Raw genomic sequence first — 12,665 nt, 5'->3', positions numbered from 1 at the left:
AGAGAACGTAATGCCATGCTTATTTATCAGGTGTACCTCAAATAATGAGCATCATACTTGTTGCTTTTCATACTGGGGGGGGGAGGGGGGCTGGAGCGAACCCATGTTTTTGTTTTTCTTGTTGCCTGGCAAAGCGACAGACTCTACCAGCAACCTTTCATTTATAGAAGACCAAATCCAAGCAACGAGGTCGGCACAAAGGAGGGTCAAAAATTCAGTGATGGAATAAAAAGACAGTTTTGAGGGTTATTATTTTGGGGCTTTTTTGCCTTTATTGAAGCGATGGGACGGTGGATAGAGAGGGAGAGAGAGAGTGGGGAATTATTATCCGGATTCAAACACGGGCTGTCCGCTTGGAGGCCTCCGTACGTGGCCGTACACTAACCACTAGGCCAGGATTTTTCAAATTGGGGGGCCGCCATGGGGTTCTCGGTTGGGCAGAGGTGCTGCTTGTCAACAGGCAAATGCTTGGGGGCCCCCAGATCAGTGGCCGAAAATGTGCAAATTTTGCAATGACAGTAGGAAACCTCCCTAAGGGGTTCCCATCAGACAGAACTCACTCTCGTTGCCCTGCTGAACGCTGGTTGGAGAGCCCCCCTCAATTGATTTTTACACAAAACACGCCATGTTTGATTATCATGCAGATTTAAAGAAGAAAGTAAAATGCTGGACGTCCTCCATTGTTGCCCTTTGTTAACTGTGTCATGTTCTTCTTCTTCTTGGATTTATTGGCGGGCTGAGCTGTGTCAGGCTATTACGTAGCTAACGCCATCTGACTTTACACTCCCCCTACCAAACAAGGGTACGGCTGGCTGTGGTAGCACTAACAGGATCAGGGTTTTTACCGTACCAAACCGTACTGAACCAAACCGGACCGCTTGGTGGAAACATTGGCTTTGTTTTCTGAAAAATCTCCTCCTGCTTTCTTTTAATGGTCAAACTCACCGTGAAACTTTTTTGTGGAACATGTCAAAAGAAAAGCTGCCAATCTCTTCACAGGTTTAGAAAATGACCCTGTCGAAATGTTAGCTTTAACTTTTAGCTAATTGGTCTAGTTTTCCTTTTTAAGTCATAAAATTCTGGCTCGGCTGAGGGGTGAGAGACGCATTCCTTTGGGGTTAAAACAGTCGAAGCCCAACCAGGGTGTCGAATCCAAAAAGGCAGACAGATTGCGAGACGGGCTCTTTACAAAAATCGACGCCCACTTCCGCAGCCCTCTCTCGCCTGAACTCTGGCCGCTGAGGTCAGCCCGCCTCCCCCTCAGCGTGACTGATGTGTGTATGACGAATCACCAGAAGCTGCTTCCACAGGAGTGACGGGGGCTAAAGCCAAGGCCAAAACGTGCCGTCTAATTACGGGGATCCGCCCCTGCAGGAAGGGAAATGCCCTGAGAACACACCGCCCGCTCTGGCTTTTTAATCTGTTTAATTACACTCATATTGAAAACACATGTAGAGACAGAGGACAGAACAAACACCAAAGTATGGCAATGATATATTTATTTTAATGCTGATAAAAGCTCATACACATGCCATCACATCAACAGTGTAGTAACATTAATTACAAAATGTATATTTGCTGAATATGTTATTTGATCGGGTGTTTTTTTTAAAGTAGACATTTACACGGGGAAACATTCACTTATATACAAACCCTTTAATCTGAATGTTTTTCTCTTTATAGAACTACAACACGAGCTTCAGAGGGGACCAGGAGCGCTGGATCCAGACCCCCCCTGGTGGCTAACTCCCTGCTATATCAGGAGTGTTATATTGATATGTAAATATAAACATGAAGAAGAAGTCAATCGTTTGACGGACATTTCCAAAAAAAAATACAAAAACAGGAAATGAGTTTAATGGACAGAAAACGGGATCGTTACTTTTTATAAATCCTCTCTGAAACACAACGAGCAGAAATACAAATCAAACTGTACGCTAGTGTTGTAGTCAAGACCACACCAACCGAGACCAAGACATACCCGAGACCAGAGTGCTCCGAGACCGAGACAAGGCCGAGACCTTTAGGGATCGAGGCCGAGTCAAGACTAAGACCAAGACCAAGGAATCGAGACCAAAACCATTAAGGATCGAGGTTGAATCAAGACCAAGACCTTTAGGGATCGAGGCCGAGTCAAGACTAAGAATTTTAGGGATCCAGGCCTAATCAAGACCAAGACCTCTAGGGATCCAGGCCTAATCAAGACCAAGATCTTTAGGGATCGAGTCAGAGTCAAGACCAAGACCCTTATGGATCGAGGCCGAATCAAGACCAAGACCTTCAGGGATCGAGGCCGAATCAAGACCAAGACCTTTAAAGATCGATGCTGAATCAAGACCAAGACCTTTAGGGATCGAGGCTGAGTCAAGACCAAGACATTTAGGGATCGAGGCCGAATCAAGACCAAGACCTTCAGGGATCGAGGCCGAATCAAGACCAAGACTTTTAGGGATCGAGGCCGAGTCAAGACCAATGAATCAAGACCAAGACCTTTAGGGATCGAGGCCGAGTCAAGACCAAGACCTTTAGGGATCGAGGTTGAATCAAGACCAAGACCTTTAGGGATCGAGGCCGAGTCAAGACCAAGACCTTTAGGGATCGAGGCCGAATCAAGACCAAGACCTTCAGGGATTGAGGCCGAATCAAGACCAAGACCTTCAGGGATTGAGGCCGAATCAAGACCAAGACCTTTAGGGATCGAGGCCGAATCAAGACCATCGAATCAAGACCAAGACCTTTAGGGATCGATGCTGAATCAAGACCAAGACCCTTAGGGATCGAGGCTGAGTCAAGACCAAGACATTTAGGGATCGAGGCCGAATCAAGACCAAGACTTTTAGGGATCGAGGCCGAGTCAAGACCAACGAATCAAGACCAAGACCTTTAGGGATCGAGGCTGAGTCAAGACCAAGACCTTTAGGGATCGAGGTTGAATCAAGACCAAGACCTTTAGGGATCGAGGCCGAGTCAAGACCAAGACCTTTAGGGATCGAGGCCGAGTCAAGACCAAGACCTTTAGGGATTGAGGCCGAATCAAGACCATCGAATCAAGACCAAGACCTTTAGGGATCGAGGCCGAATCAAGACCAAGACCTTTAGGGATCGAGGCCGAGTCAAGACCAAGACCTTTAGGGATTGAGGCCGAATCAAGACCAAGACCTTTAGGGATCGAGGCCGAATCAAGACCAAGACCTTTAGGGATCGAGGCCGAATCAAGACCAAGACCTTTAGGGATCGAGGCCGAATCAAGACCAAGACCTTTAGGGATCGAGGCCGAATCAAGACCAAGACCTTTAAAGATCGATGCTGAATCAAGACCAAGGGGGATAAAAATCGAATTCTGAATAAATTGAAGTTATGTGTTGTTTAAGAAAGGGGCGTGTTCTTTCAAATCAGAGTGACTTGGAAAAATAGCCAATCAGTGGTGGTCTGGTCCGGTCTGGATTTAAAATCCGGAGTCCACCCAGTCTGATACTGAGACGAGTCCTTCAAAAAGTGGTCTCGAGACTGAGATTTGCGGTACTACAACACCACTGTACACTAACTTCATTCAAAACTAAAAAACGTCTTCAGTGGTTACAGATGGCAGGAATAATCCTCGACTAAAGTTACCCGATGGCACAAAACTCGACATGTGGACCGCCAAAGTCCTGCTATCATGTCACCAGAAACAAGGACGTGATGGTGGGAGGTGGCTCAGGATTGTCTCCACATTCGAGCAGCTGACTGAAATACCTTGTTACAAGAAGAGTGAGGAGGGCGGAGATGTGCAACAGCAACACGGTTCAAAAAAGATGGCATGTGCACATCGACCCCTCGTTGAAGATCGTGGGGTCGTTATATACAGGAAGAGACGAAGCCATGGGTAACACACACACACACACACACACACACACACACACACACACACACACACACACACTCTCTGAACACGCACACAAATGCACTTCTTCCCCTGAGACTGCTGTTGTGCTCGACTATCAGAAATTAAGGCTGATCACAGAAACGGAAAGGACAACAAAAAAAACCCAAAGTGCCAGTCATGCAAAAACAAGAACAAAAAGAAACATGAACACAGTATAAGGGCCTTGTTGTCAGTGCATAATAATAATCACAATGTCAATAAACAGTCATTGTTCTAATCAATAAATTAAACATGGATACAAAAGATTACAAATTGTAGTTTTTTTTGTGTTAAATAACCTTCAGATTGCTTCATCGGAGGCAGAGATAGTGCACACACACAGTGAGGAGAAAAAGAGTCCTTCAGTCTCAAAGCTGTCGCTTCACCTCCTGTCCAAAAAAAACGACATCATAAAATATAGTACAACGACCAGGATTGTACAAAAAGATCAGTGTTTCAGCGTCTCCAACGCCGGAGACACGTTGAACGCAGCCCGTTTAGAAAAGACAAAAAAAAGAAAGAAAGGATCAGTTACCTTTGTGTCAGACTCGGCATGCACGTCACGTCGTTGTTTATACAAACACGTGTTGCTCAGTTTGAAACGAGACAGTGGGGGCGTCGCTTTACAGTTTGTGGATAATGCTACCTCGATGTTCAATGAAAACTAGGAAGCACTTTTAAAGATGAACAACTGAATCATAAAACACTCTCACTCTCTCTCTTACTCTCTCTCACTCTTACTCTCTCACAATCTCACACTCTCTCTCTCACTCTCTCTTACTCAACCTCTCACTCTTACTCACTCTCTTACTATCTCTCACACACACTCTCACTATCTCTCTCACTCTCTCTCTCTTTCTCACTCACTCACACTCACTCTCTCTCTCTCACACTCCCTCACACTCTCTCTCTTACTCACTCTCTCTCACTCTTACTCACTCTCTTTCTCACTCACTCACACTCCCTCACACTCTCTCTCTCACTCTTACTCACTCTCTTTCTCACTCTTACTCACTCTCTCTCACTCACTCACTCACACTCTCTTACTCACTCTCTCTCACTCTTACTCACTCTCTCACTCACTCACTCACTCACTCTCACTCACTCTCTCTCGCCAGTTTAAAGACAGAGTCAGTAGCTTTCTAAAATACAGACTTATCTAGGGACCTTCAAAATAAAATACAGACTTATGTAGGGACCTTCAAAATAAAACACAGACTTCTTCTAAAGTAAAGCTGCTGCAGAGACTCCGTCTGTCCTCTGACTGGATTTTACTGTTCTGGTTGACTCGGGACGTTTCTGTGCGGGGAGCTGGTGTGTTTCCTCCAGCCAATGAGAGCGCAGCAGGTGAGTTTAGGAGTGGATACAATTCAGGGATTGGACGAGATTCAAACTGGAGAATATGACGGACGAGGACGTAGCAGCAAAGAAGAGAAAATATAATCACCAAGCAGATAAAGCTCGTTCTAAAAAGACGGTGAACCTTGTGTTGTCTTTTACCCGTGGACGTGGAGTTGGTCTACTTCCTGTTGGACAGGAAAGTGACAAACACCGGCGGTTAGCTTGTGCTAGCGTGCGTTAGCTTGCAGTGTAGGTACAAGTAGTGAACATACACACTACAGGGAGGAGGAGGGGCCACGTTTGAATTTTGGGTTTACAAGCTGCAGTAAAAAAAGCTACTGACTCGTCCTTTAAGGTGTTTTGGATCAGATCAGATTCTGGACTTTGACAGAAATAAAATACACACACACACACACACACACACACACACACACACACACTCTCTCAAACACACAAATGTGAAGCATCACTGCTGTGCTACAGCTGGCTTTTTTTTGTAAATATCAGGTCACTTAAAAAAAGAGACTCGTATATAATACATCTTTGTGAGTTCGGGGGCAGGTGGAGGCGGAGTTACAGGAAGAGGAGGGGCTGCTACATCGAAGCTGGGACAACGAAAAAAGAGAGAAAGGGAAGGGCTGGAAAATAAATAAATAAATACTTTAAATGTACACGTCTTCTCGTACTGACATTTTATAATCGACTCCACAGTGATCATTAGAGTCTGAAAAAAAAAATGATGTCACGTTAGCACCCTAGCCTTACCGTTCAGTGCTATTGCCTGGATGGGACAGTGTTTTGGGCGTGTGTGTGTGGGCGTGTGTGTGTTTCATAGTCTGGTCTGAGCCTCGGGGATATAGATCTCGATACTGTCTGCGCTCTCGGTGGCCGAGCTCTGCCGAACTGAAGCGGCACGTTTGGCAGCTAGCAGGCGTTTGCGAGCCTCCAGGCGCTGGCGCTCAGAGCTCTCCAGCGAGCGGTCCCTAGCCAGGTGAGGGTGGCCCTTCAGGGGCTTCTTTGGCACAGGAGGGGGCATCCTTCTCTCCTGGACGGGGAATAATAATAAACAAGTCTTTAATGACCTCTCGTGGTGAGGCTGCAGAAAAAAAAATTACGCAAATTAGGAGCAAAAAAAAGAAAAAAGAAAAAGTGCAGCCGGCTCGGGTGAGGGTTAGCGAGAGCGATGTAGAGTCTGAGAGCATGCAGTTCTGAATGAGGTTATGGTTCACAGTGGGCAGCCATTTGTGTGAGGGAGGCCATTGCGTGAGGTAAAAAGTGACCATTGGTAGGTGGACAGGCCCCAACGGTGCATGGCAGGTAGAGAAGCAGCTCACTGTCGACAACAAGACAAAACACACAAAACACCAGTGCTGACGTCAGGCAGGCGACATGACAGTGACAACACACATCTGCATGCTAACACCACTGTGAGCTATCAGAATTCATGCTGGTTAGCTAAGCATTCAAAAACAATGTGTTAAGATGTATCTGAGCGTTTTAAGATGAATTTGAAATCTGAACCTGAATTTCTGGCGGGGTCAGAGGTTTCCAGTTGTTGGCTTTGAGTTGGTGCAGTTCGTCAAACTTCAGGCTAATGTTTTCGATGGACAGCTGGAGCATGTCCCAGAAACCAGCCAGGTCCTGGGAGATCGGCCGTGGGTGTGCGTTGGGGTTCTGAAACACACAAACACACAGCACAGTTATATGCTAATCACATATTTTCATAATGATTGCTGCTGCTGCTATCCGATTGTTAATTTGTACGGTTGCAGAACCAGAAATAGCTTTGAAGCGAGTCAGATGCAATTAGCAGTGAATTTATATGAGAGGTTTGAATCTAAACCGGGTGTGAGTTACTGAATACCCTTTGTTTTAAACCATACATCATCGTAACAGTTGCCTCAAACACATCTTTTATCCAACAAACGGTGATCCACTGAAATAAATATTTTACTAATTCAAATGTGAGAGAACAGCAGCATGGTGGATTTTGTTGTTATAAATGATTAAACACAGGTTCCTTTTATATTTGAAAATAAAGTGGAAACATAAAAGCAAATGTTTGTACAAAAAAAAAAAGCGTTTGGCTGGGCATCGGATTGCAGCAGCCGTGGGTTCAAATCCGACCTCGGGCCTTTGCTGCATGTCATCCCTCCCTCTCTGCTCCCAACATTTCCTGCTTCCTCCTCTTCAGCTGTCCTCTCTATTTAAGGAAAAGATTGGCCCAAAATAATACTTAAATAAAAAGCTTTTGGCTGCTTCAGGAGAGAAATGTACATTCCTGTGTTATAGAATATCTCTTTATCAGGCAGGCAGTATCTTCTGTTTATTGTGAAAGACAGTAAGGGCGTGCAGATGCACACTCTACACTAGATGCATAGTAAATGAGCGCTGGCCTGTCAGGATGATTTGTGCAGGATGATGTCAGTGTTGGGTGTGGGGGGGGGGGGAGGGAGGGAGGGAGGGAGCATGCAGAGGATGAAGTGACACATACCAGATTCTCCTCACACAGCTCCCGGAACTGCTGGAACTTCTGGGACATCAGCAGCTGGGCACTCCCCACTGCACTGCGGATCTTCCCCAGGACTGCAGAAAGACACAGGCGCACATGCATGCAACACACACACACACACACACACACACACACACACACAGACACGCGCAGAAGCACAATGCAATTACCCACAGAGCCGCAGACTGCAGGCATGTTGCAGCAATAACAGAGAGGCTGCATTTGTAATGCAGCAGAGACGATATGCTTTAAATCCTGTTTTATCTGAACCTCATTCAGTCAGGGGGGAATAATCACTGAAATGTGCTGAAATTGTAGATAATATAATCTTAAAAAAATTATAAACCCAACAACAATGTACAATTCTAAACATATTATGTGCTGCATTTTCTGTTGCTGTATTGCACACAAAGCAACATGGTTTAAAAAGGAATGAAGGAAACATGAGGTAAACGAGGTTTGTACTGCATAAAGGAAAACAAATGGTCATCCCTGTTGAATCACACATCCTGGTGGAGAGAGGCTGCCGGTGCATACATTAGTCTACATGAAGACAGCAGGATCAGACACACAGGAGGCGGAGTAATGAATCTGCACTACAGACACAATATCTTCAAGCGGTGTGTGCATGTGTGCGCGCGCGTGTGTGTGTGTGTTCTGGGAAAACATAACCTTGAGACAGGCTGCCTGTTTCTGCAACATTTCTGCGAGAGGATCTCTACCCTGGAACCAAAAATAGCACGCTGGCTGCATAAGCAATGACACTTTCGGTGAGATGAGGAAGCCCAGGACAGGTAGAAATACAGCGCCTGACGCCCCGAGGCTCGTTTGCACAGCGTGGTGCGTGCATGTACGTGTGTGTGCATGTAACACATTCAGACATGTGTTTACAGACATGCTCTGCAGCGTGAGTGTGTGTGTAACTTCATGATCAAACTCCCTCACCGTGGCCGTGTGAGGGATCATTATACAGTGTGTCTTAAGGACAGAAGTCTGGCCGGGCCCAGCAGCCCTCTATTGATAAATATGCACGGTATGTCTGTGGAGGCCAGAGGGCCTGAGACAGGAACAAGCAGCTATTGTGGGCCAATACCAGGAATACCAGCACCGTCCAAATCAGAGGAGAGGAGAGGAGGTGAAACAGATCTAATATCAGTGTGCAACAGATTTTTATTTTTATCTTCACTTTTTGACGTTAAGGCACCTAGAGACTGTTTACATCTGATTTGAAGATGATCTGATCACTGGTGGGAGTATAGCCCTAAGTTTGAAGGTGTGTAATCCCCCTGGGGACGTCTCGCCTTCACTATGACTGTCACCGAGTCGTGACGGGGGGGAGACAGTGGTCCCACCTCTGTACTGAAATCGGAGGTAGTAACAGAGGAGTCACAGAACAGCGCTGTGTGTATGTGCATGTCTCTGAGTGTTTGTGTATGTGGAGCTTGCAATGTTCCTCTACTCGACGTGCTTCTGCAACGCCGTAAGGCAATGACACCCGTTGTGATTGCATCTTACTCCTCCCCCCCGCCCCCCCCTTTTTTTATCTGCAAGTCAGCATGAAGCCGATAATAAAAGGAGGTGATTAAAAAAATAAGATGTGGTCTTGCAGCACAGAGAGAAAAATAAAATCCTGTGTGGATCATGTGGACTGCTTGTGGGTCAAACATCTGAAGTGTGTCTTATGCACTTCCTTCATCTGTACAGAGTTGCTCCTGTATCAAAAAATAAACAGCACTGACCCTCATTTAATCAATAAATTGGGGCAAAGTTATCCCTGATTTTATGCGAATCCTGCTCTCCTGTATGCACAATGTTTGCACAAAAGCCCCAAAGCCGCAGCAATAGAAGTTTTAAATCAGATAATAATTTCACATTCATTGAATGTTTTATTTTGGCGGGAATATTGAGGACGTTGCCCAGAACACATTTGAGGAGACAACACCAAAACAAAGCTGCGGCCTCTGTGATGAGATCTAAATGCATCTGAGTGTTTAAATCTTTCCACTTGTGAGCCAAACATTAAAGATGCACAGCAGCTCTACTCACTCTCATCCGGCAGCTCGACCTCCATCTCGTCGTGCTCCATCTGTCTGCACCAGCCCTCCATGCGCTCCGTCTCCGCCTGCAGCAGCTTGAGGAACCAGCGGCCGTCCTGGGGGCACACCGACCTCGCCACGGCCTCCAGACGACCGTCCGCATCGGGCTCGGCCACGCAGTCCATCCACGGGTCAGGAGGGGGCAGGATGGACGGGTCGAAGCCCGCGTCCCCGTAGTCGTCGGCGGCGCAGGCGTGGTAGTGGTTCCCCGAGCCCTGGATGCTGACGGTGGAGGTGGCGGCGTCGCGGGAGTGCTGGCGCGGCATGGTGGCGAAGTAGCGGGGCGGAGGAGCCGGAGGGGCTTCCGAGGGGTCGTCGAGGTCGGCCTGCACGGCCGTGGTGACACTGTTGGAGCGGGTCATCCTGCGGTAACTAGAACAGAAAAATCGAACTGTGTCAGACATTGAAAGATCACTTCTTCTTTTTTAAGATTTTATTTTTTAAGATTTATTTTTGGGCTTCTTGTGCCTTTAATTAAGAGATATGACTCTATGATAGAGTGAGAAATCAGGGAGAGAGAGAGGGGAATGAGCCACAGGCCGGATTCAAACCCGGGCCACCCGCTTGGAGGACTATAGCCTCCATACATGGGGCGCTCGCACAAACCACTGCGCCACCAGCGCCCCACAACAATCTCATCACTGATAGCGATGAATAGCTTTTGAAGTGTTCTGTGTGTGTGTGTGTGTGTGTGTGTGTGTGTGTGTGTGTGTGTGTGTTGTCACCTGGCTCATTCAGGAGCAACAGAGTGTGCAATTATCTGTCCCACCACAAACCCTGCTGAGGGGCTGAAGCACACACACACACACACACACACACACACACACACACACACACACACACACGCACACACACACACGCACACACGCACACGCACACACGCACACACACACACACACCACAGACACACACACACACCACAGACACACACTCAAACACACACACACACACACACACACACACACACACACACACACACACACACACACCTGGGACCCTTCTCTACAGCTGGATGTGCCATGTCGTATTTGGCTCAGAGGTTTTTTGTGTGCTGCTGCTGTCGGGGCGGCCTGTGCCAAGTCTCCCTCCACACTGTGTGCAACAGCAGTCACACACACACACACACACACACGCACACACACACACACACACACACACACACTCATGTGCGCAGATTAAATCAACACACTCACATTTGGCTGCGTTCTATAGAGCAGCTCGCCATTCCAGTAATGAATGGGACGCCAGAGAGAGGCGTGGGGTATTTTTTAGGGGGCTGGCCGGACAACTGCGCCGTGATTGGACGAGGCGGCAGTTTTTTAATCCCTGCAAGATTACAACTCAGAGTGGTACACGACTCAGAGCACATCGTTTATTAACACTTAAAAAGATGAAGCAGATCCTCGCTGATTGAGCCACTCAGGGAACAAGAGAGGCACTTACATAAGAGCTTTAAAGATTCAGAAAAGAGTCGACAAAGTGGAATAACACAAGTCTGAACTAATCCCACATGTCATGCAAAAGTGTAATTATATCCAGTTTTACCAAACGTGCCTTTTTTTTGTAAATTATTTTGGTTTCTGCAGCTTAATAAGAATTCAAACCAGACAAAGGAGGGAGTTTCTAGAATGCTGGATGCCCACAGTCTTCACACACATCACCTCAGCTTGACCTCGCTGCAGGACGACACACACAAATGATCACAGCTCCATCTCCGGACACACACACACACACACACACACACACACACACACACACACACACACACACACACACACACACACACACACACACACACACACACACACACACACACACACACACACACACACACACACACACACACACTCCTCCTCCTCTTCCTCCATTCATCTCTCCTCTACCGTGAACAAAAAAAAAAGGATCAAGAAGAGCAAGGTAGTGGCTTCAAGAAGATCAAACACAGTGTGTGTGTGTGTGTGTGTGTGTGTGTGTGTGTGTTTGAGTAAGTGTGTGTGTGTGTGTGTGAAGAGCAGTTAAAGAGTAACTCCTCCGAGCAGGTGTTCACATCTAATGACCTCAGCCGGCTTTCTATCAGCCGCCCGCTAACAACTTCCTGCAGGGGCAGAAACGGGCAAGGCCAAACACAGCCCAGACAGAAAGACAGACGTATCAATACACAGGAGGAACAAGGAGGGGCATTTCAGTCTGAACGGAGGAGGAGCAGAGGGGCTATAAAACATGAAGAAGGTATGTAGGAGGAAGTTCATGTTTTCTTATTACATTCATGTGCAGAACATGACGGAAAGATATAAATCCACGCTCCATATCCTGCTTGTTAGAAGGCCTCTTTCTTTCTTTTTTTAAATCTTAATATTTGTGTTCTCATCTGTAGAAAACAGAGATTAATCCACAGACTTCAGGAACACACTGAGGACTCTATGAGTACAGCCCAGGGTCTTATTCTGAGTGTAAGAAAGAGGCCACAGACTGTTCTGTTAGTGCTGTAAACACAGCTCTGCACAGACACCCGCTGCTTCCACTGAGCACAAACAAACGCTCAAGTCGCACCTGAAGCTCCTTTTTTGTTTTTCCTCAGCCGGTAATGATGAACCTTTCAGTGAGCGACGGGGAGGTCTGGCTGTCCCTTCATTGACTTTTTTTCAAGATGGCTGTGCATATGGTTTTAGTCCCTAAAACCAACCGTTCATCCTCTGTGACCGCAAAGCCATCTGGTGACCACCGACCAAAGACCGTAAACCATTTGTGAATCACAGTTTATCCTTCCATTTGTGATCACATACTTCTGTTTTCAATCTGTCCACTTACATGT

General features: G+C 46.7%; 2 protein-coding genes and 1 long non-coding RNA gene across 5 annotated transcripts in view; 1 reads left to right on the top strand and 2 right to left on the bottom strand.

Annotated features, from left to right (window-relative positions):
* The window catches only part of ackr4b (atypical chemokine receptor 4b), a 393,880-nt gene that overhangs the window by 176,074 nt on the left and 205,141 nt on the right, over window positions 1-12,665 (top strand). The window lies entirely within an intron of this gene.
* On the bottom strand, window positions 1,483-4,648 carry LOC132994287 (uncharacterized). Its single transcript, XR_009676644.1, has 2 exons — window positions 2,802-4,648; window positions 1,483-2,021 (listed from the first exon to the last, which is right to left on the bottom strand). It is a non-coding gene; the product is annotated as an uncharacterized LOC132994287 (long non-coding RNA).
* dlgap1b (discs, large (Drosophila) homolog-associated protein 1b) overlaps window positions 5,280-12,665 on the bottom strand; it is a 106,374-nt gene continuing 98,988 nt past the window's right edge. For 2 of the 3 annotated variants that reach the window (XM_061065066.1, XM_061065067.1), the window contains exons 9-12: window positions 9,804-10,225; window positions 7,740-7,831; window positions 6,767-6,919; window positions 5,280-6,290 (exon numbers count right to left, since the gene is read on the bottom strand). In XM_061065066.1, the coding sequence (XP_060921049.1) occupies window positions 6,075-6,290; window positions 6,767-6,919; window positions 7,740-7,831; window positions 9,804-10,225 (883 nt within the window). In that variant the 3' untranslated portion in view covers window positions 5,280-6,074. The other variant, XM_061065068.1, reaches the window with a different exon arrangement.

The sequence above is a fragment of the Labrus mixtus genome, chromosome 19 (assembly GCF_963584025.1).
Source record: "Labrus mixtus chromosome 19, fLabMix1.1, whole genome shotgun sequence".
Lineage (NCBI taxonomy): Eukaryota > Metazoa > Chordata > Actinopteri > Labriformes > Labridae > Labrus > Labrus mixtus.
Note: the sequence above shows the minus strand (reverse complement) of the source record. Positions and strands in the feature narration are given on the sequence as shown.